This window comes from Tachysurus vachellii, chromosome 21 (assembly GCF_030014155.1).
Source record: "Tachysurus vachellii isolate PV-2020 chromosome 21, HZAU_Pvac_v1, whole genome shotgun sequence".
NCBI classification, from domain to species: domain Eukaryota; kingdom Metazoa; phylum Chordata; class Actinopteri; order Siluriformes; family Bagridae; genus Tachysurus; species Tachysurus vachellii.
Window position 1 is genome coordinate 4,626,061 of NC_083480.1, and position 25,806 is coordinate 4,651,866.

General features: G+C 39.7%; 1 protein-coding gene across 1 annotated transcript in view; it reads right to left on the bottom strand.

Annotated features, from left to right (window-relative positions):
• Window positions 1-23,464, bottom strand: part of gna12a (guanine nucleotide binding protein (G protein) alpha 12a) — a 37,750-nt gene extending 14,286 nt beyond the window's left edge. Inside the window, exons 1-2 of the mRNA XM_060897051.1 lie at window positions 22,631-23,464; window positions 12,904-13,119 (exon numbers count right to left, since the gene is read on the bottom strand). Coding sequence (XP_060753034.1) covers window positions 12,904-13,119; window positions 22,631-22,948 — 534 coding nt within the window. The 5' untranslated portion in view covers window positions 22,949-23,464. The remainder of the gene's footprint in view (window positions 1-12,903; window positions 13,120-22,630) is intronic.
• Window positions 23,465-25,806: the final 2,342 nt, after the last annotated feature.

Genomic DNA, 25,806 nt, shown 5'->3' on the forward strand with positions numbered 1-25,806 from the left:
TCACCATCAAGCCATAGCACACACACACACACACACACAAAACCTCTGCTCTGAAACATAAGCTGTCAAACTTTTGAACAAGCTGAGACAGCACCTCTACTCTATCCCAGCTCTCTGACCTCTCTTCTTAGAGCAGAAAAAATCCTATCACACCATCTCACCTTTTAGCTTAAATTCAATCCTGGCTGTTATTGCACAGGTTACACTTCATTACGCATTCCCCAAGCGATGCTGGAGGGCATTCAGTGGTGTCATGACCGCTGACCAGCAAGTGAAACTCATAAACAAATAAAATTCCAGTAGATTTAATTCAGAAAACTAAAGGAATGTAAAGGATGTTGTTCATTTAACCTCAAAAACAAATTTCAAATGAAACACTAGCATCATATCCTGAGTTTGCTGAACAACCCACTAATTATTATGTATGCGTAAAACTTGCTTCAGAAAGGCTGGAGCAGGGAAAACTCTTTTCACTCTTCTCTTTTGTGGAAGTGGTACCTCAGTGGTTAAGGTGTTGGGCTACTGATCAGAAGGTTGTAAGCTTGAATCCCTGGGCCACCAAGCTACCCCTGAGCAAGGCCCATAACCCTCAATTGCTCCATTGTATAAATAAAATAAATATAAGTTGCTCTGGATGATATATATAATAATCACAGTGTTCACAGCAGCCTATACAAATAATATTAACCCTTATAACAATAGGTGCTCACATTATATTGTCCAACCCCTGTTCTGTCTCTCAGCACTTGACCACGTTAACCAATTTCTTGTAATCTTTCAGTCTTCTTCTCCCAGTCTTCTCAGCACTATCTTATCCTGCTGAGGCCCGTCTAACTGTAGACAGGCCTGGAAACAAGCACTGATGGCTGGAATTGAAACTGGTGAGAGACAGGAAGTCTGAACAAGAGAAAAAACAGACACGAAAACCAACGAATGATGACGTTCCTGACAACAACAAAACATTCCCTGCAACGCAATTTTTTTTTTCTTCTACTTAGCCGCTCCCTAGGGTGAGGGCGTTCGTTGAGAAAATAAAAACCTACTTGATGTGTACTTCACAAGAGCTTATAACTTAATATCAAATGTAAATCCACCTGCATTATCTCTGGACACCTTCTCAACATGAAACGGGTGGTTTACTGCAGTCTGTTTTCAAAGGAAGGCATAGATGGGATTCAAGGGTGGGATTACTTCTAAAGCCATGCAAAGTCCTTTGCTCCTAAGAAATCTTGCTGAATCACTGCAACTTCAATTTAATGAGATATCCTTCAAGTTATCCTTAGAAAGGCACACACTGAAAGAAAAGGGCAAGTCTGGGATCAGTCTACGGTCTTTTAACAATCTGTAGTTAACAAAAATTGTAGCTGTGTGAATTGTACTATAATGGAAGATATATAGCTAATTAAAACAGCTAATTACCACTGTGTGTGTGTGTGTGTGTGTGTGTGTGTGTGTGTGTGTGTGTGACAGTGCTGACTCATGTGGTTAGGGTTCTGGGTTGTTGATTGGAAGATTGGTGTTCATGCCCCAGCACTGCTAAGAGTATCGTTGCTGACCCTGATCTCTGACCCCAACCACCAAAGAAAATGTATGTGACATAATAAAGACATAATAAAAACATTCCATAAAATTATATTATAGCAAACACCATGATGGTAGGGGTTCAACACTAATAGTGACGAGATATATATATATATATATATATATATATATATATATCGTATATATCGTATCGTATTATATATATATATATATATATATATATATATATATATATATATATATATATATATATATATATATATATATATATATATACATATATGATTTTTCTGTTTTAGAAAAATAAATAAGTCCTCATGATATCGCTCTAAGGTCTATAACCTGCATAGATTAGTCTAGGCCATAATCTCTAGTTGAAGAATGCCAGGGATATATAAGCCATTGACAGGACTATATCAAGTTCCAATGATAGCTCGGGAGTACTTGGAAATCATTCAAACTATGAAGACCTAGATAGGAGAGGACAGGAAGATATGAGAATGGAAGAGCACTCTGAAACGGATACGGATTTATGGCTCCTGACGGAGACTGTCTGCAGATAGTAAATGACATGCAACAGAGCTGGGCTTAAAGCTCCAGTGACACCTTTCACAGTCACATGTCAATCTGCCCTGTCACTTCCACTGTTCATCAGGAGAGGTTAGGAAAGGAGATGTGCTACAGCTGGACTGGATGTGAGGCTCAGGTACTGTAGAACATGAACAATTAAGAAACAATAGCAGAGAAAACTTCAACTGCTTGATCCTAGTCAGAGTTGCGGATTGTGCAGTTGCAGTTGTTGTGGATCTGGTGTTGATCTCGAAGTGCAAAACGAACGCCACAACGAATCCATCACAGGGCACCATACAGACGCACATTCTAACCAACTGGATAGTTTCCTACAGCCAATCCACAATGTGCATTTTTGGAACAGTGGAAGGCAACCAGAGAACCGTGGACACAAGAAGAAAACAAGAAACTCTGTACAGATCTATGAAGCAGGAACATACAGTATGAAAACTCTCACCACTAATTCAGATTTGTTACATTTACACGTAATAAAAGTTGACAAGCAGTCAAATTAAACAGATTTACCATTCTGAATATTAAAATAAACTTAAAGCGCTTTATAAACAGCCTTAGGGATTTCATCACTGTGTTTTTTCAGCATATTCATTACAACGCTCATTCATGCAGAACATGGGCTAATTCAAGCCTCGCCAAATATCAGTCCAATCATTCTATCAAGCAGGTTTTGCTAATAAAGAATTGAAGCAATCCTCTGCTGACGCTGTTGTAATACCGGTCATGCTTAAAAAACTTGCATCAAATTAAAATTCAAATTGCATTAAAGTGCAAACAGCAAAACACTTCGAAAGCAGGACAAAAAAAATGCTAACTATTTTCCTCATCCTAAGAGAATGAAACAATACAGAACATGCGACCAATTTGTGAAAAAATCCATAAAAAAATTTCTGCCAACAATTACTCTACGATAAGAGAGACTATAATAAAATTACTGCCAGTTTGTACCGGCTGCTGCACGGAGAAAAGAGCGACAGTAAACTGTAAACGTATGCGTTTACGTGTCTATGCCTTTATTTTTTAAGACAATTTATCATAACTGGTGGATAATTTGCTATACAACTAATTTAACTAATCTCAATATCAATCATTTAACTAATCCTTTGAGTTTTTTTTCATATGTTTCGACCTGGAATTCCATAAGGATGCATGTTATGTATATAAGAAATGTTGCTTATATATATTTCCTGATATCTAACACTGAAGTTGGAAGCAAACATGCTGAAAGCTTTTAAATAATGAGTGTCCTGTATTCCCTAGGATGATCTGTTTTGTATAAACCAAGATAACTTGTGCTTAGTGCATAAAATCCATCAGTGTAATTTCAAATGCTGTTCAATCTAAACTGAGTATCAAAATGCAGTCCCCATTGCTAACCCCAGGATTACTTACATCAAATTACTGTGGAAAACAGGATGGTAGAAAAAAAAACAAAAACAAAGTCATGACGTTATAGGACAAGCCGTTACAGTATTAGAAGCTGAGTAAAACTAGAACACATATGTATGTAAAGATTTTTTATATATAAGCCTTTCTCAAGATAAATGAAGATGTAGACAAACAGGATGCTTAGTGGTTAGCACTTTTGCTTTATACCACCATGGTTGAGGGTTCAATTCCTGCCTCCATGGTTTCAAGGTTTCTGGTATCCTCCTCCAGTCCAAAGACACGAGTTGTAGGCTGACAGGCATTTCTAAATTGTCTGTTGTGCGTGTGTGATTGTGTCCTGTGATTAGTTGGTACTCATTGCAGGTACTCAGTGGTACTCCGCCGCCTTGTGCCCTCGAGTCCCAGTGGATTCGTTGTGAGCCCCAGAATCATTGTGAGCCCACTGTTCCCATGGTACAGAAAATGAACAAGCAAGAAATGTGCAGACCTTCTCATAAATGTGCTTAAATTTCAGTACTTACATCCACTCATTATATTCAAGCTCAACCCCTTGCATGAGCCTGGAATCTGACTTCCTTTCTCATGTTGCATTACTGCTATTGTGACGGGGTCTGCTCCAACACACCAGCTTGACTGGAAGAACACTGGCCTCTGATTGGCCTTTGTTGAATAGCACCGGTTGGACACAATCCTTCAACCTTCACCGGTTGGGTGAATACATCTGGCTGTCTTCCGAGGAGGAACACTTCCCCTCGGCCTGGTCTTGTGTTCACTGGAAGCTCGTGAGGCAACAATGGCCCATTATTTACACAACCTCAGTCACGAGAAATACAGCACACAACCAGAGAGGGACTTCCTCTTAGATCTCTCCGTAAAAAACTGCTTATTATTCACACAAACACAAAAAACCCACACATAAACATACACACATCAAAACACACACATGCCCGAGGACGGATTTCCTTTAATTACAGAGAGCTTTAAAACCGAGCTACGATTGAGTCAGCGTGCACGGTTAAAGCAGATTCCACCACATTCTCAGAAGCATAACCCAAACAAAGTTCTGTACACTCTGCATATTGACACAAGTGCAGTAGATGAAGAGCCAGCAGTCAAAAGCTGCATAATCAGGAGCTGAAAAACGACTCTTTACACAGCAGCAAAAACCAAACACCTGCAAAGGAGAAGATCTCAGCTGCAAACATAGAAGCATGACTGAAGCATGCTCTGTAGAAGGTGTGCCATGGCTGGAAAAGAGCTGGATCTCATGATGCACATCTCCCTGCTGAGAGCTGGTGACTTTTGATGACATGAGCCATAGTGACCGTTGCTTACTACAAGTGGGTTTGTCCAGTGACATGACAAAGTTGAACTTTAAGCAAATATAGAGCTCTCGTGATCCGTGGCAAAGAGCACACACTGCTTCTCCTTTAGCTCCTGTGATATGATGCAGATATACGCTGCTGAATTTTATACACAAACAACAAATCCTCCTACTGAATGTTTCATTTCAGCAGCAAAAAATACTAATTTGTTGTCAGGTGTAATGCTAGTCGCACAATCCGCTAATAAACATTATTACTATGGCAACCAGTAGTAGGAACTGGAGAACTTGGAGACTTTCAGAAATAAGCCTGGTCACTAAGAAGACACAAAAGCATTTAAAATTCTTTTGTTTCTACCGAGCGCTCTTCCAGCTTTCTGCCAACAGATTTAGTTTTGTTAGCTTACATTTTTTAATATGTGTTAACTTATGTGTGATCTGAGTCTGCTGATTTGACTGACAGGACTATTTCATGACTCCCATGGTCATCTGGCCCCAACATGTTTGTTGTGAGGGTATAATAATGTACAATTCATCCAGGGATTTATGCAATACACCCATTTTTATAGAGATTATCCTACACAATTTACCCTAACCCTAACCGAAGCCTATCGTGGGGTGGTCACCTGATGTAGGGCACAAATGTCTTTGGGATGGGGGAAAAAACCGGACTAACCCCTTAAAGAAAAACATGTACATGTAAACTCCATGTACTCAGGGCAGAGGTGGGAATCGATCCCCCTACCCCAGAGGTTTAAGACAAGCGCTAACCACTAAACCACGGCTCCTCTTGTTTATTCAATTTCATTGTTTTTCTGAGAGGGAATATTTTCATCCACATTCCCATGGTCTCAATCTTACCGGTCTCACTGGAATGTTGGCTGATATTTAAGGATAGTGGGTGTATCTATCTTGTCTTATATATCTAAAAAACAATCAGGATTTTAGTTTTCTTTGGGTGTTTGTAAGGTCGAGTAAAACTTGAGCACCTCCATTTTGTGTGTCTGTGTGTACCTGTGTTAACTGTACTAGTGATGGAATGCTTTTGTAAGCTGCAGGCTCTATTTAGATGGGCAGTGGAGTTTCCTCTGATAATAAAAACTAATGCTTTCAGCCACAACATGAAGACAGGATAAGCCTAGTTGGATTGCCACTTTGGAGAGCTTCTCTGTATGAGCTAAGCCCTTGTAAACTCTTCTCACACTCCTCTATATCCAGATACATCTATCTACATTGCTTCTTTTGCTGGCTTGTGTTCGTGCTTTGGACGATATTAATTTTTACTAACTCTCCACAAACATCACATCGTCCCTGTTAAGAGCCAAGACGACGGATGTACACTTGGTGTGTAAACCTCAACTCACTTTATGACTCCTGATCTCGAATGATAGCTTTACCTGTTGCCTGACTCTGTTAATAGATTTAGTTCGATTAAAACTGAGTGAGTAGTCCTTCCACAACATTTCCCTCTGTCTAAGATCATGCTTCCAGCAATAATTCAGTAAGTAAAGAAGCGCTTTCAAACACAAAGCCGGTTTCAACTGGAAGCAGTGACACTATATTTGGCTGAAGAGAATGTTACTATAGAATATGGTGGTGAAATGAATCATGGCTGTGACTCGAGTCTGACTGTAGTGTGTCTCTATTTGTACAGCACAATGGCTGCAGGCCAATGCGGTTTTCTTAAGGTGGCAATGTCAACTTTCAACAAAGCAGAATTACAGACTTCCTGTCCATGAACTCTCCAAAGCCTTCAAGCAAAGCAGCGTTCATATCCAATCATAATATAGTGTAAGTAGAATGCTTTTACTGGAAAATGTGTGCCTAATGTCTTTAGCTGTCTAGGGAAATGAATAATGTCTGTTCGTAAGGGTCTTTATATCTTAATGAGAGCTCTCCGTTGTTTTAAACTCGTTCAATCAAAACTAGCCTCTGAGTTATACTAATTAGATGTTAAAGAAAGTGAAAATAACGTTAAAACTCTGATTTCTGAACAATTCTTCCCTGAACTGATACACTTTTGGAGCAGTGCCTAAAATGTGAAATTTTATTACAGGCAAAAAAGGTCATTTCCAGTTTCTCATGGTTTGCATTAGTGCTTTTTAAAAATAAGAATTCTTTGATGCTCCACATTACAACTATGGACATGACATGAGAGCAGAACACAGGAGACTGAGCCAAAGGCAAAGCCAAGTCCATCATGATTAATTAAAATACCTGATAATAAATAGGTCTCAAGGCAGGCAATAGGAAAAACCTGCGTTAAACAATTTAGCAAAGTTCCCAAGTGATGTAAAAAGGTAAATGTTTATCTAAAGATCATGAGTATGAATCCTGACAATGCTTCAGCCATCAGTCTACGAGAGAAAAACTGGACATCCTCTCTGGAAGGGGCATGCACTGTCTTTCATCTATCAATCACAGCGACACTGGCCAATCATGGGTGGGATCATTAATGAGGAGAGGTTGTATAGTGCTTTGCTTCCCGTGATGCAGCAGTTCAGAACGATCCTTTGGTTGAATGGTGCACATTCACATGTTTTGTAGAAAGCATGCCACAGTCTTGACTTCCGGTTTGACAGTTAGAGACATAACTGATAGGCTAAGACTAAGTTAGTGTCAGGGATCAGCGCGGACCTTTGGACACGTGCGAATGTTTTTGTTAATGTCACGTGTCTGCCCCGCCTTCGTCTGCTCCTCCCTGTCTCCTCACCTGTTCCTCATCGGGTGATTGACTTGTGTGTGTATATATGTGAGCTGTGTTGCCGATGGCAGCGCGGATTCATTAGTTTAGTTACGTTAGTTCCCCGTGTCGTGTGGATATGTTTGTCTGTTTTCCTTATGTATTAAACCCCTTTCATTTGAAGCTATCCTGCGTACGGGTCTGTCTCCTTCCTACCGTATCCGGGGGCCTGACAGTTAGCTTGGCTTCTCTACTCAGAAAATGTGTAAATAATCTACAGTTTAAAGAGTTGTCACCACATACAAGCAATCTTTCCTGGATATTGTCCTATGGTCATAATAGTACATAGTACATAATACATTAATGGCATAATATACATCAGTAATAAATCAGTTATGGTTGCTTTATGTAGCTAGTTGCTGCTATGTAGTTTTAATTTGAGTGTGTGTCAGCACTGGTGTTATGAAAAATACTGGTCGCTCTGGATAAGGACGTCTGCCAAATGCTGTAGCTGTAAATGTACAAAATATTTTGAATTATAGCTTCCAAAAAATTCAAGTCTTTATTTAATAAGTCAGCTACATCATGATCAATGATTGCATCCATAAAGGATGAGTCAAGTTATTCAGTTTGGATGGACAAGGAATAGAGCAAAAGTGCTAATGAATTGTCTATGGCTTCATTTTTATTTATCCTACTTTTGTTCTTTTAAACAATAACAACAGTATGGTTTTTGCATGTAAATATATAATATAACTAAAATATGAATATATTTATATTTATTTGTATAATGATGATTGTTTACAGAGTCATACTCTCACTGGAACACTAGCACATCATCTCCCATTCACTTCCTGATTATTTCCAGGTTTTAGAGTATTTAAGCAGTTCATGAACACATTGTGAAGTCTTGCCATTCCCTGTGTTTAAGTACATATTGAGTCTTGTCATCGTTGAGTGCCATTACATATTGCGTTTATTGGATTTGTCTATGGATGATCTTTGGGCCTTGTTAAATCTGGCCATCTGTGTTGCATTCTATAATAAACCTCTTGAACAATGCTCTGCTTCTGAATCTTTCTTGTTATAAATTATTTTATGTTGAGTACTGTGATTACATTGGAAACTTTGTGTCAGGAACCCCAATGTCTATTTATACCTGCCCTGTATTAGACTTTGTTCGTCATTGTTGTATGTCATGCTTTGTTTCTGCGTGTTATTCTTCTCGGATTATGCTGTGTAATGTTTATGGTTTTGTTTCGTTATGTGTACGTGAATAAAAAGCATGGAGAATGTCCTGCATCTGGGTCAAGTATCTCATATTGTTAGCTAGTTAGGCTCCTGAGCAGCAAACCGTGGCATTGGACACTGGAGCTTCCACTTGCCCAGTGGATTGTGTAATCCATAATCTAGTGCATTATTTGTTCATTTTTCATGTTTTGCGTTTATGAAACATGACGTTGTACAGCGTACAGTGATGAAATGAATATATCTAATATTTTATACATGAGCTCAGAAAGGCGCATTGTGACTTATCAGTATCTAGTCAAAGACATGCCAGAAAGATAATGAAATCTGATCTAATAGCATAAAAGTTAGAAAAAGTCAGCATGCGCATAAGCACAGCATTATCCACTAACAGAGAGCAGAAATAAAGGCCTCAGCTCTGTCTGGTTAAAAGGCCTGAGAGATGTTTAGTGTGACTGAACAATGTACACATCTGACACATCCTCCCACTCAGTGTGCCCCAGACTGTTCCCATAACAAGAAAGTCCTCACACAGCAAAATGGGAGAACAACACAAAAGCTGTCAGTACTCTGACCCAGCTACACCACCATGCCTTTTACAGATTCAGTTTATTCACACAAAACACGGGGTTCATTCCAACGCCGAAGACGTCATTAAGCTATTATTAATGCACATTATGTTCATAATAACTGTTGAAGGAAGACGTTGACCCTGGTATACAGCCACAAAGAACAGGAAGGCAAAAGTTTAGTCTCCAGGGGTGTAATATGAAATGTTAACAAAAAAATGCTAGCAATACTAAAACAATAGAACAGTATATCTGAGTTGAAGCAGGATTTAAATGTTAAAACCAAAAAGAAAATAATATGAATATACAGCAGCCCCCCCCCCCCCCCCCACACACACACACACACACAGTTTCCTGTGATTTTGCATATTTGTCATGCTAAATGGTTTCAGATCCTCATACAAAAATGCAAGACAAGACAAAGTGAACACCAGGATACTTAAATCATCATTTCATGTATGAAAAGAAAAAACAACAACTAGTGTATGTGACCCATGTGCAACTTAACAGTAACAAATACTTTAAATCGTTTAACAGCAACAACTGCAACCAAAAACTTGTGGGAAAAAAAAGTGTGGAAAAATTTTGGCTCTCTTGATCATTGTCTTATTGTATAATCCAGTTTCAGAGTTCTGTCAATTATGGCAAAACATCCAGGCCCTGAAACAGCGTAGCGCCCTTCTAAAAGGCTCCACTTTTATTCCATCAATACACAAAACATTATCTCAAAAGGCTTTGGGGGTCATCTAGATGTGTCTTTTGTCTTGAATCTCCTCCAGTGATATTATGTTGCCTTGTCTCTTCATGTTGAGGATATCTGCAGCGAGCAGGTCAATAGATGTTCGTCTGGGTTGTTTTGTGACTTCCTGTATGAGTCGTCGCTCTGCTCTCTTAGGAATTTTGGTAGGCCGGCCACTTCTGGGAAGATTCACCCCTGTTCCAAGTTTTCTCCATTTGGAGATAATGGCTCCGACTCTTGAGCACTGGTTTCCCAGAGACTGGGAAATGGCTTTGTAACTGTTTCCAGACTGAAACCATATTTCAATAATGTTCTTTCTCTTCTTTTCTGGAATTTATTTTGGTCCCAGCATAGTGCTGTTAAAATTACCGGAAATGTTCAGTCTGTTCTGTTGATGTTTAGATTCAACATGGCTGACAGTAATAAAGCCTGTGTGTGTCCAGTCTAATAAAAAAAAAAAAAAGATAATTCAAAAATACTTTGGAGCTACTCAGCTTGTCCATGGACGGTGTTACATTTTTATCTGAAGCTCTGAAACAAATAAGTGACAAATAGGCACAAAATTGAAGAAATCATGAAAACTTTGTCACAAAGTAAAAGAGTAGGGTTAATCAGTCAGGACCTGCCCCTGAATTAATTCTGTTCTAAGCGAACTGTCAGATCTGATGAAAATGTCACCACTTCCTGTCTTATTTCATTTGTGTGTATTGGATGTAACAGATCAGTGATGAAAACAAGTATGAGAATAACAAGCATATTAGTGTATTAATTAAGGAGTGCGAGCCATGTCGGTGCTTTCCTCAATTATAAGGGCTTGATATGAACATCGCCAAGCAAAGGCCATTCTCTGGTCAGTCATACGTTAGCACTACACTCTCAGAACACTCGCTTCAAAGCAATTAAGATTTCTTCATGCTCTTGACATGAACAAGAAGAAGGGTTTGTTTTGAAGAAGATGTAGATATTTGGAACAGTTAGAGTTTTCTCACTGACCTCTATTCTGTGCCACTGACCTACGTTTACACTTCCGAATAATTCAGATTTATCTAGTGATATCTTGACAGAGGCAGGCCTATTATCTAGAAAAAGCATCAAGACATGATGCCTTGTTCTAGGGATAACCAGATATAATCAACAATGTTGTGGTGTAAAGTCTTAAAATTTATTATTTTCCTATAACAGCATATACAAAAAAGTGTTTTATTCCTCTTTTGCCTGAAAAACAAACAAACAAAAAAAAACAATGGAAAAAACAATCTCAGGTCTAGCCAAAGCTTGAACTTTTAACTGGCTGAACCAGACTCCAATTCCCACAATGCTCACTCGCTTCAATGTTCACAGTCACTGACTAATTCTCCTGCCTCCAATCACACACACGCACACACACACACACGCGCGCAATACATGATGCTCACAGTCACAACCACTTTGTGAAGTTTACGCTCAGTATCCTGTGTTTATACTGTTGTTTATCTGGCTTTGGCCTTGCTTTGCCTACTCTTTTTGTGCTTGGCCTTATCTTTAATTCCCCACTTGATGATCATTGCCTGTTTATTTGCTCTAACATTGCCTTATGTTTTGGGTTTGTTGCCTAAACTGTTATTAAAAGTTGTTAAGCTGAATTTATTTGTCCTGACAACATCCTAATTTCTGTTTAGCAGGGTTTCATGACTTTGCTGCTCAGTTCTTGCACATAAAGAGTTGAGGTGAAGTTCCCTGCCTTCAACCAGTAAAAAAAACACAGATGCTAATAGGCTAGCTTGTTTCTTGAGTACTCACTATTGTAGTATAATAGCTAGCTTGTTGTGACATTACTCACTGTTAAATGCTAGCTAATTTGTTGCTAACTCTACTCATTATTGTACAGTATGCTGGTTAGCTTGCTGCTAACCAAACTCACTGTTGTATGCTGGCTAGCTTATTGCTAATACTTCTCCCTGTTGGCTGCTGTTTCAGTCCATAATATTGAAGTTCATTATAGTACAAGTAGCCACTCAGGCATTAAGATGCAGTTAATGAAGTTTTTATGAGCTTCTCATTGTCAGACAGAACAAACAAAAGATGTGGAAGTGTCCATGTGTTTTTTTGTGTTTTTGTGTGTTTTGGTGTGCTGAGATGGGAAATGAGTGGGTTATTACATAACTTGCAAATTACCACAAGCGCAGCATAAATAAGTGAACACACGTAGTCACATATCTCCTTCCTGTTACTTTTTCATACTAATAATATAACAGCTTTATGTATCTGTTTTTTTACTTAACACAGTTAAACAGACATGAAAAATCTGCACTGAAACATTTTCAGGGATTAGTTCATAATTTGGGGGGCACGGTGGCTTAGTGGTTAGCACGTTCGCCTCACACCTCCAGGGTCGGGGTTCGATTCCCGCCTCCACCTTGTGTGTGTGGAGTTTGCATGTTCTCCCCGTGCCTCGGGGGTTTCCTCCGGGTACTCCGGTTTCCTCCCCCGGTCCAAAGACATGCATGGTAGGTTGATTGGCATCTCTGGAAAAATTGTCCCTAGGGTGTGATTGCGTGAGTGAATGAGAGTGTGTGTGTGCCCTGCGATGGGTTGGCACTCCGTCCAGGGTGTATCCTGCCTTGATGCCCGATGACGCCTGAGATAGGCACAGGCTCCCCGTGACCCGAGGTAGTTCGGATAAGCGGTAGAAGATGAATGAGTTCATAATTTATAAGCACCCACATTCCATAAGCCTTCATGATCAGACCAGGAATGTACTGTAGGTGTAAGACACTTGTGTATGTGTGTTTGTTACCTGAGGCCAGGTAGCAGCCTCAGATGCCCTCAGATTAAAGTTACTCACCAGCTGGAATTCGCTCCGGCGCCCATAGGCCTCCTGGATACCTGAGTCACCCCAGAGTGCCTGGAGGGCAGGCACATACAGCTGGAATGTACAAGGCTCCACCGGCATTCCTGTTTTGTTCTCAAACGACATAACAAACATTCCATGCTTCTCATTTTCCCAGTTCTTCCAGGGCACCTCGAGCTTGTCCCGTGCGTCCACCAACACCCTCATGCCCTGAAAGACAACCAAAGGCAACAAAAGTGAGAGAGGGCAATTTTCTAATGCATGAGTCATTGTTGAGTCGTGCCTTGCTCATTCTGGACACAGTGGCATCAACCTGTACAATAAAAACTTCTTTGCCCTGAGAATAATAACGTAAGTGAACTTTGGACTACAGTACAGCTCTGTTCCCAGAAACTACTCTGAAATCATTACTCTGAAGGAAAGATGCCTGCTGTAATGTAATACATACTGAAAGCTTAGAAGGAAAATTTGAGCTTAAAAATAGTGTTTACTGTGTTATTTTTTAGTAATATGCAGTGGTTTTGCAGCACGATATCGTGTCGCTCGGCCTCAGGGCTTCAACAAAATTCACCATTTTGTCTGCATCCATCAATGTGTTGTCACAGCGATACCCAGCATGTAACCGCTGAGAATTTTAACCGCAAGCGAGGACTTGCAACAACAACGATTCAGTCGACGCAGCGGTTAATGAGGAAAAGTTTAGAAAAATCTTCACTTCTCTAAAAAACATGTGCAACTTTAAAAAAGGGCTTGTGACTTTTTTAGCGGTGGCGCTTATGATGTAAAGACCGCGTGAGATCAACGTGAGACTCCACAGAAAACTATCTTACGTTTACAAACAGCTTGGAATTATGAAATGAATGAATTATGACATCTGACTACTCCAGTGAGGTGAAACAGATATTATTTTGTACATTTTGTTACTTTTAATCTGTTTTTTGATGAACATTCTTACATAAGCTTGTATAGTAATTTATCTACATATAAAGTCAGCATACTTCTATCTTCCTTTTGTCAGATTAATAATAAATAAATAAAAGCCTTATTTTGTCACATACAGTATACATTACAACACAGTGAACATTTTTCTTCACATATCCCAACTTTGGAGGTTGGGGTCAGAGCACCAAGTCAGCCATGATACAGCACCAATGGAGCAGAGAGGGTTAAGGGCCTTGATCAAGGGCCCAACAGTGGCAGCTTGGCAGTGTTAAGGCTTGAACCCCAATCTACAACCTAGAGCCTTAACCACTTTAGCCATAACTGACCCAATAATGCAATAAAATAAATCCAAACTGTCACCATAGCATTCATACTAGCTTAAGCTGGGCATTTAAGACATCTAAGATCTAAGACATCGAAGATTTCACTGTATCATATATATATATATATATATATATATATATACACACGTATATATACGTATATACGTGTGTATATATATATATATATATATATAATATTATATATATGTATATAAGTATATATACGTATATATATATACACCTTGTAGACACAGGAAAACGCGAGTTTACATTAGGAAAAAGCTGCTTTGAAGAAATACAGCCGATATTTTCCATTAAATTCCAGATATCCAGTTCCTGTGTAATTGATGTCTAGTTTTCTATCTAAAATAGTAGGCGAGATAATGCATAAATGAATTATGGGCATGTTAACAACAGCTGTATAGAGGGATAATTTTGTTATTTAGAAAAAGTGACACTAAATCCAAAACTTTCTAAAAATAAAAAGTAAACCTTCTTGAACTTTATTTAAAAGTTCAGTTGTACAGTTAAAGCCAGTTATTCACTGCTGATGCATCCCACCCAGCCTTCCTGTCTGCACAGTGAAAAGCCAAGTGTTGGGCCAAAAGGAAGAGTGTTTAGACCCAAATACAACACAGAGAACAGAGTTCCTCTACTCAAATCCCTGCTCTGGAATCTGGAATCCTAAAAGACCTCGATTGGCTTCAATTAATTACTATTCTTTATTTCAGATAAACTGACACCTTTCTTCTGCACTATACCAAGAATAACATCTTGAAAATTCAAGTCCCAAAAGGAGGACTCTATTTCTTTCCTTTTAAATCTACATCAACAACAGACGTGGCTTAGATACGCCTGGTGTAGCCACCTGGGACTCTGATTAGAGCGCTATGCCAGCTTGTGTCTGGGAAGAGAAGACATGCTTATAAATACTACTGGGATATCTGCTTCATCAAATATGAGACAGGATGCGCCCCATGCCATTGCTGGAGTCGCCACAGGTTCAAGGGAGTCAGTAAGCGATATTTACAAAGATTTTTTTTTCTCTGCCATACAAACTTATAAGGGATCTGTGTAATAACCCGAAGCAGATACACTGTAAAACACATAAACCAGGAGGCAGCTACAGGAAATGAATGTGGTGCAGAACCCCGTGGTGTCCTCTCGATTAACTACAGTAAGCAGTTTTGTGTTTAAGGTCTGACTTGCTGACACTGTTTAAACGGTCTTAATGAGAAACGAGTATGCAGCCCTGCCAGTCGCAGCATCTTCCTCCAGGCGACACGCTCGCTCTCTAGTCACCTCCCACCCTCCCCTTTCCACATGCCAAACCCACTCGTCCATGACCTTTCACCCACTTCCGCCAGGCGCTATCTGGGAAAGGACATAGCCCCTGTCCTCTTGGACTGCCTCTGCCGACACAACCACAGTAAGAGAAAAGAAGAAGAAAAACACACAGAGAAAACACAAAGAGAGAGACAGAGAGAAAGAAAAGGCAGCTTTATCACAGTGTAGAGGTCAGTTACAGGGCTTCCAATCAGTCTCCGTGTCATGGCACTGTCCCAAAAATAGCTCCAAAAACCACCAAACCCACACCACAAGTGGAGCTCCTAGTGTAGCTGAGCATCCATGAGCAAAACAAGTCTCCACTGATTGTTTGAAATAGTATCTGTTAAGTTTGACTTGTTTTGGAAATTCTTCACTGAAACACTACTAACAGCTACGTCCCTCTATTTTCATGCAAATGTAAAAAAAACCCACGCCAGACTATCACTGTGTGATATGCTCCATGAAAGAGTCTTTGTCTTTTTTTTTTCTTTTTTTTGTGAATGGGGAATTCCCCTTGGAAGCAAAAGACGTGCTCTGTGCCTAATAACCACTCAACCAACTTCGTTTAAAAAGTTGTAGTTATAATTTGGAGTGCAATTAGTGGCTGCAGTGTAGGCAGATTAGCAGCAAAACAGTGTAGCTCCTCATAGTTTCCCTGACCCTGAGTAACCGCAGCTCAAATCAGTGACTCCCTACTCTATGAACAAACCGCCTACATGGTCTGCTCCTCTGGTCCCAGAGCGGAGGAAATTTCAAATTTATCACACAGGAAGATGAGTTTGAAATACGTCGCTCCCAGTGGTCACCCATTGAGCCATTTCCTGCATCCTCCCCCATAAGCCTGTTGGAGCTGAGGAAGAATGCAATCCTCTCTAAACTGGGAAAACATAGCTGATGGAGAATAACTGCACGGGTACCCACTTGACAAGTTCCAGTTCTACTAAAGTTCGCTGTAGGGCAAATTTATAAAGAAATTTATGATAAAAGGAGTAAACTTAAAGAGGCTATTTCCACTTCTAGTGTTATTTCTAATTTGTGAAATCCACATTCCATACTTGTGACCCCTTTTCTCCATGAGTTGCCTGAAAATAGAGGTTATCCATTGTCCTCTCATTCCAAAACAAGACATTCCTCAGCCCAGCAGAATGCCATAAATGTTTTCTCAGGCTTGTAGTAAACAGAGGAAACATAGCTGTACTTTTCTTCCATTCTTCCACGACAATGCACAGAGATCAAGACTTGTTCGGTGTGACACAGTGACTTGGACTATCCAGCAGGTCGAGAAGTGTCAGGGGCTAAACCGAGGTTAAATCTAATCAATGAGCAGATAGAAGTCAGTGTCATGTCGTTCTTTATAAGGATCCAATAAAAGATCTTCCTCCTGGGACAGAGAAAAGGCCCTGTTCAGGTCCCGGATAGGTGACTGCTGATAAGGGTGCGTTTGCCAGCCTGACACAATAGATATTTTAAGCCTTTGAGCACCAAAACATTCACGATGCACACTAAAGCAAAGGCCTGGATAGTGTGCTGGAATGTTGTTCAGAATAATGGGGGACATTTTTGCTGGTGTAAAAAAAAGCCAGCTGTACAGTGTCAAAGGAAACAGAAGGATAATATCTCGCATCCCAGGTGGCTTTGGCTGACCGAATGAGAGAAAGAGCGAGAAAAGCTGGACCTCTGCCTCTGTAATGCTGCTGAAGATAACATGAAGATAATATTATCTACCAAATAACAAATAGCCCAGGCAATGTGTGGGCTTTTCACACACTTTATTTACTGTGCAGGATGCGCTGTTCTGTTTTTTGGATCGTTTCTGCTACTGAAATGAGCCACAGGAAAAAAAAAGATTATTCTGAAGTATCTGTGAATTTTTCTAATTTTCTGTTTGACACTACAATATCACACAGTCAATATGAACAGCCCTCAGCAGGAGTAGGTGTATTTGATAATACATAGATAATGACAATGTTCAGCTTCCTGTCTGTGTGTGAGGAAAGACATTTCCTCTGGCACTCATAGCTCTCTGAAGCTATCAGCGTGGAGCCATCCCAGTCCGACCTTGACTAGTGCACTGGCAAACAAGGCAGAAGAAGCTCCTCCTTTCACCAGGCCAAAAACACTCATGCTCACTAACGCGACTCCTCACACCTAAAAAGGCACTTCTCGGGTTAACACCATTAATCCTGTAGAGACGTTTACCTTCCTGACGGAGGCCTTGTTTAACTCAATGTAGCTGCCAGATCCACTGTCTGTTCCTCACTTGCAAACACAACTCACAGGAGGTTTTTTTCATTGTAAGCGTTTTCTGATAGCTATTAACTGTTTATACAGTGAAGTGTTGGCATGGTAAAAGGTTCTGTGCTGAAATTAACTGAACTGCTCGCAGATTATTTGTACAAGATTTTTGTAGAACTATTTAGCCATTTAGGGAGTCTGTTATTTGCAGGATTAGTTTATTGCTGCAAATAAGAACATTTAAGCAGTTAGCTCTTCAACTGCTGAAATATCTTTTCTGAACTTGAAGCAGGGATCAAGCGCATACTTTTCTGTGTAGTCATCCTTAATCATTCTGTTCATTCGTCATCGAGGTTTTTTTTAAATAAGCCATGTTGTCAGTTCAATAATCAGACCAGAGGGGATAAATAAAACAAAGAATCTGTGAAAACTCTCCCCACTCTGAAGTAATGGCTCTCTCCCTGAAGCTAAATAATTTACATAATTGCCTATGACATTATAAACCTCATGTGGCACTGTGGCTTAGGGTTTCCTTCTGGTTTTCAACTCCAGTCCAAAGACATGCATAGTAGTCTGAATGAAATCAAATGAAAGTTTTCCATATTGTGTGTGATTGTGCCCTGTGATGCGTTAGCACCCTATCCAAGGTGTCCCTTGGCATAGACTCCAGGCTTTCAGCCACCTGCATAAGATTAAACGGTTCAGAACATACATGGATCCGCTATAGAAGCTGCGTTGGTTAACATTTCAAAAACCAATTATTGTTCTATTGTTCATTCAAGTGGTGATAAAACTTCCCTGTTTTTACACAAACCACTGAAGACTCTGTGAATACTCGCTGTGATTTTCACATCTGTACAATACACCATCACTATAAACAGCACTTCGTCATAGGAAGTAACCGTATGATTTATACAGTAATACAGTTTAATAGTATTCAATATAGTTTTATACAATTTGTACCTCAGTAACTTGCAAACTATACACGAGTGAAAAAATACTTGAGTGCCAATCATGCTGAAAAATGGAAATAATTTCATTTGTACCCTGTATTTCCATAAACAGGGTGAATTTCATGTGAGACTCCTTGTGAGACTCCTTGCTTCTGTTAAGATAATATTAAGCACTTCAGTATGGCTGTTATTTGATGTTTGCATAGTTATATAAGCTTTTAATGTACAAGTACTGTATAGTCTGTTATGTTGAGTCTGAAAGTACAAGTGTGTGTGTTATCGACTTAACGTTATACAGGACACTACTTTTTAATATTTATGACTAGTAGGAGGTGTCTGTAGGCAAAAGAAGCAGAGAAATGAAGGCTACAACGAGTTCTTTGAAATACATCCGCAAAATAATTCAATTTAGTAGATATCTCCCTTCTTGAGACTAAAAAAGAAAGAGCAACTACAAAACAAAGAAAATGTCGTGCACGGGAAAGAACTGGACACCAAACAAAAGCACTTTTCTTTATATCTGACTCCCAGTTTCGTAATCATCGCTCACCTATCGCCTTGCTGGAAATAACCTGGGATGACCTTAGAACTTCCTGTGTCTGAGAGGCAGCAGGATTGTCTCCCAGGGTCCAGTCCACAAAGAGAGCTCAGTTTCAGAGTTTCAGCTCTCAGCTCCCCGGATCCTCTACAGGGGCCTGGCAGGAGGATCTGATCACAATCTGTCTCGGTTCAACAGAGTGATGCTTTTAGCTCTGTTCATTCTGGAGGATAGCAGGGCTAATCGTTTGTTATATGAGGGGTCCGTTTCAGGCACCCTGACCTAACCAGTGCTGTGACGTGAGGTTGACAGTTTGACAGCCACTAAGTCAAAAAGCACAGATTTTTCTTACTCATAAATGCTCAGATGACTAAATAATGCAGGAATGTACAGGGACCATTTATTTCAGATCGTGTACATATAATGCTGATTCTGAAACCTATTTAGTTTCGTTTTTAGTTTAGTTTCATGTAGGTTTCCTGTTTACACAGTGGCCCTAAAAATCACACATCCCTTCTCATACACTTTAACTACTTCATGGGTCATGGTCTGTCGACTTGTTTTTTTTTTCCTGACATTAGCTATTAACAGAATTTTTTTACAAATATCGGTGTTTGTAATTGTGCCAATACATAAATCCAGTATCATTAGCAATGCATCTCTGCTAGAAAAAAGAAAAATTAAAGACAGTCTGAACCCATTAGCATGATTTCACTCGGATTATGCTAATCCCTAACTGTTTACTGAAAACCTATTTTAATAACAAGCAGTCAATCACAGTACTGTATCTGTACAGAGTAACTGTGCTCATACTGTTAAATCATAAACAACATATAACCTACAGCATGAACTAGCCACCTCACGTTAACTTGCTAGCTAAAATATTAGCACCGGTTGTAGGAAAAATAGTTGATCCCCTGTAAAATCTCACAGATTTCTGCATGCACAAGACCACAAGATGATCATAAGGGTTTTTTTTAAGACTCTACATTTCCAGGGTTGTTAGATACAGATTGGTAAACAGCTAACTCAAGCTAGCAAGCTAAAATAAATGTGGAAAATTACAGTCTACAATGCCTGTACATTTATGTAGTTGGCGGTGCAGCACATATGTATCACATGAGTTCAAACCCTCAACTGAGGACTAACCCACACATTTCCAGTGAGTAGAAGGGTCAAGTAGGATAGGAGTGAGCAAGAAACTTAGCAACACATCCCTTCACAGTACTCCACAACACGAATCAATCAGCTGTCTAATATCATTGTCATTCACTAGCTTCCCTCCACATTGAGAAAAGATAAAGGATTTACCTGCTTAGCAAGAAAAAAAAGGTAAAAACCCACAAGTCCTGAATCATTGTTCGTCTTATAGTATAATACCGAAGACACTCTTATACCCGTTTGCTTGCTTTACACTTACTTTAGTGCATCTAGGAACCTGTTGACATGTGACTTATCTGTACTGGCATATGATGTGTGGCCTGTCAGATCCAATCCAACACATCTGACATGTGAATTCCTATGACAGCATTGTCAGGGCAACTCACAGCAGCTTTGGAAAATCAGATTATAAAGTATCTTCTCTGCTGCCTCCACAGAATACGCATGTTCTCTTTTAACAAAAAAAATCCTACGCACTCGAGCTTGAAGTGACTGATGTTTAGTATGACGGTTTAGTTTATTTCCACATTTGAAACCATGTCTGAAATAAAGACACAGAAATAAAGAAATTATGAGCTAAAGCATGTAAGGCTTTATCCACTCCCTGAGAAAAGAAGCTTTTCCTCTCTCTTCCTTATAAAGTAAAAACCCATCTGCTCAGCCAACCCTCCAAATTGGCAGCACTCTTTTCTGACCAAAGTGTAGGTGAAATTACAGCCAAGGAAAGTTTCCCAGTGAACGAGCCAGGAGCCAGAACATACACCACATGATCACTGGAGAAGATGAAATATAACATCAGATCGTTATTATTAAGAGTCCTGTGAAGTGCTGCGTCATGGGGACATGTTACAAGTTACAAAGGACAATTAAAACAGGGTGGAACTAAAGTCTGGGAAGAATTGATAAACAATAAATGGATGTCGGATCTGTTTAGCACTGCATCTGACAGGGAATCTGTTTTGTTGCAACTCTCAGTGAAAGACCAGAAGACTCATATGTGCACTGAAAGACATTGATCTAAATGACAAGGGAACTGCAGCTGTGCATGAAAGGGACAGAGAGAAGTGAATGCCAAATGAAACCAATGAGCTTTAAGGCATGAGGCTACTATTCTGCTTATATAACCAACTTTAATTTCCCTTTGCCATTTAACCCATTAACATGGAAAATTGTTTACCACACAGATCATAGGACAGAAGCTGAAGGATATCTCTCACTTTCTTCTCTATCTCATTCTCCTCCCGGAATTCCATCCTTCTAAACGGGGTTGTATTTACAAACAAAAGCATTCAGTTGGAGGTTGTTCTGCTTTTCTAATACGGATGTAGAACTTCACAGATTCATGACAATTAAGCTGCATTGATCTGAACTGGAGGAGAGACAATGTGTCATCAAGCCCCTAAAGGATTCTTTAATTTGTCCTTCTTCAACCCTGAGAACAAACAGTGTAATGATGACAAGATGCAAAAAGGTGACATGTGGTGACAGGCATCATGGCAATATGTGCTTCACATCATGGTCTATTAATTCTATTAATTTCACCTGTAATGCGGCCACACTGCTTGAATGCCGGAGGTCCCAATGTGCTCAAGTCATAGAGGTACAGAGAGCATGTTGGTCACCTGATTTTGTTCATTCATCTCGGATACATGTCCATGCCATAATGGTTAAAAATAGCTCTTTGATAGTTTTTAGAAAGAAAATAAAAATCAATTTGCAGAAAACAGCCATTGTAGCCAACTTTGGAGCTCTATTTCTACTACAGAGCTCATTATGTTTTATTCTATCAATATTTTTTTGATAGATTGAATTTTATTTTATTCAATCAATATTTTCAGGAAAATTAATACATTTAATTAATTATGTTTACATTATAGTTAGCATGTAGAAATTATTATGAATAATTCTATTTATTTAGTTTTTTTTAATGCACATTTGTATTATTTAAGATTCAGAAATACAACAGGAGTCATTTCACACCTTTCAGCATTTAATTGTATTCAAATTATGTTCAAAATGTTCGAATCGAATCGACTCCTGGATCAAGTACCGTTTATCAAACGGAGTTGAATCGAATAGAATCATTACACCCCAAGTTGGTTTAAACGACTGCAAGTCAAAATTTCTTTAGAAGCTACAACCATGCAAAGAACCTCATAGAAACCTTTTTTTTCTAAAAGGGTTGGAATTTAAATTCAGAATGAGTTTAGAAGTTTTCGAAGAACTTTTCTGAAATGTACCTTAATAATATTCTCAAAGATGGTGTCTCTAAAATCCAGCAGCGCTTTCTGGTCAAACTCTTGCCCGTGAATAATCCTCATCTGTTTGAGGAACGTGGATTTGCCACTTTCTCCTGCGCCCAGGAGCAGGATTTTGACCAGGCGGCGCACGGAGCGTCTCTCGCGCGCCAGCATGGCATCGATTTCGCGACTCCGCCGTTTGGCCTCGCGCGCCTGTGTTGCGTCCCGCTCGCGCGCTCTGTCTTTCCCGTTATTCCTTTCGTGGCCAGGCTCAGCGGGGAACAGACACCGGCTCAGGGTGCGCACCACGCCAGCCATCCCTTCCACTTAGCCAAAAAAATAAAATAAAACAAGCCAAAACAAAATGATGGGCCGGTCCGGTTCAGCAGTCCGGTTCGTGCGTTACATAGACCTGGCTTGTCATCGGTAAAGCAGCGCAAAGCATTTGTCTCTGTGCGCGCACACTTCACTCCTGCGTGCTCACAACAACACAGTAGGGATCAGCAGAACGGATCATCCCATAAGAGAACATCACACATTCCCGAAAGACAACAAACTTTTTGAACTGATTCACAAAGTTTAAAACTTCAAAAACAAAATCTTCTCTTTACCGAACGATTGCGTTAAAAAAAGAAAAGAAAAGAAAAGAAATGCTTTGTCGGTGTATCAGCACCACGCCTTCCACATTCCGTGGGGTTTCCGTGCGTTTTCCTCTTTTTTTCAAGTTATCTAACTGTTATAAAGTTCCCTTCTTCTATATATATCAAGATAAATATCTTCTCTTCAGCACTCCACCACCTCTCTCTCTCTCCCTATCTCTCTCTCTATCTCTCTCTCTCCCTCTTTCTGTCACTGGGACCGGTGTATGTATATGCATACGCATTAGGGGGCGCGCATGAGCAACCCCATGGAGAGGCAGGAGTGTTATCCAACAACTGTACCACCCTATTTATTTCAAATCAGTTTACATGAGTTTCCTTTATATAGTTGTTTAAACAATGACCATTGTCACACATCTGCTTTTATCTATCTATCTATCTATCTATCTATCTATCTATCTATCTATCTGTCTGTCTGTCTGTCTGTCTGTCTGTCTGCCTGCCAGCCTGCCTGCCTGCCTGCCTGTCTGTCTGTCTGTCTGTCTGTCTGTCTATCTATCTATCTATCTACTGTATCTGTGAAGGCTTTCAACTAGATGTTGGAGCGTTGCTGTGGCTATTTGGTTCTCTGAGATCAGGTTGCCAGGTCTGCAAAAATCACAAGCAGATTGGTTTACTTTTTGGGGTGTCCCTATACTAAACCCATAGGAATTATATTGTATTAATCCCCTTTTACTACCTTTTATAATAATCTACACTCTTCTCTTCTGTTCTGTGAAAGCTTTCCTCAAGATGTTGTAGTGTGGATTTGTGTTCATTTCAGCTACAAGAGTCATTAGTGAGATCAAGAGTGAGGGGGTTCATCCCAAAGGTGTTCTGTGTCAGTTGAGTCAGAGTCAGGGATCAGTGCAGTTGTTCCACTCCAACGTTCTCAAACAATGTCTACATGGAGCTCCGTGCTTTGTGCACAGGTTCACGGTCATGATGGAACACATTAAAAATAAATAAATGAATCAATTAAATAAATATATCATATCACCCACAGGCTTCACTTGATTTCAGGTGATACTACTGACCTGTTGATCATATCCTTTGATATTAGTGTATAAATGGTATTAAACATAATGGTTATAAATGAAAAGGAAAAAGTAATGATTATGTGTTAATACAAAGGCGCTTTAAAAAAGTGGCAAATGTTACAACTGACCTCACTCTCGACCTACAGACTGTTTACTCCATCTATGAATATACATTGACCTCCGTAGGATCTACACTCCTCGGATATTATTTGGGTGGTGGGTTATTTGGAGTGAGATTAACATTAATGTATCTAGTGCTGATCAGGTGGAGCTTGGAGTGTTTTAAGCATATTCTGGCCACTTTATTAGACACACATCCCTTGTTCGTGAAGGCATTCAGTAGCTGCACACCTCACTCACTCACTCATTTTCTACCGCTTATCCGAACTACCTCGGGTCACGGGGAGCCTGTGCCTACCTCAGGCGTCATCGGGCATCAAGGCAGGATACACCCTGGACGGAGTGCCAACCCATCACAGGGCACACACACACGATCAGATAAAGTGGGAGTGCAAATAACAATATTGTGCAATATGCTTTTTGTGCAATATATAGCAGCAGTAGTGTGTGTAATATATACAGATGATGTGATGACTGACAGTTCTGATAATGCAGTACATGATACAAATTAAGGTGGCTATTGTAAAGTGAGCGAACGTACTATATCATTATCCTGGCATGGGAAACAAATTTAAAGATTAGACCTATGGATTTTTTAAATGAATGTATAATAATAATGTATAATAAACTTCATATGTTGAATTGTTAGCAAGGCCTCAAAAAATCTGATATCTTTATGTATGTATATCAAGGTCACTTCACACTGACTTTAGATTCTTGAAGCAAGTCAAGTATATTTTTGACTTTCTGTGTAAGAAGATTATGTGTTAAATAGTGTGTTAAAGTAGTATTAAACTGTCAGCACTGTGATATATATCAGAAGAGGAAGAAGCCCATTTCTGGGACATATGCAACCTTCAACCTTCTGATCAGTAACCCAAAGCTTTAGCAGTCAAAGATAGAGCCCTAACCACACACACGCACGCACGCACGCACGCACACACACACACACACACACACTTGCTTTTAGTGACTTTCAAATCAGAATAGTGCTGTATTATTATTATTACTCCATGCATAAGTATTCCCAATAATAAAACACACGCACACACAAACACGCACTCACACACACACACACACACACTCTCTCTCTCTCTCTCTCTCTCTCTCTCTCAAACACACGCGCACGCACACACACGCTCTCTCGCTCTCCCTCTCTCTCTCTCAAACACACACTCTCTCTCTCTCTCTCTCTCTCTCTCTCTCTCTCTCTCTCTCTCTCTCTAACACACGCGCACACACACACACACACAATACTTGCTTGAAAAATTCTCAACAGGGAATCATTTAATCTTTTTGTTTCTCTGTTTGTTTGTTTGCTTTTTATTTTTGTATTACAGTTTTTCTCAATTGCTAAAACACGAAACCATATTGTCTG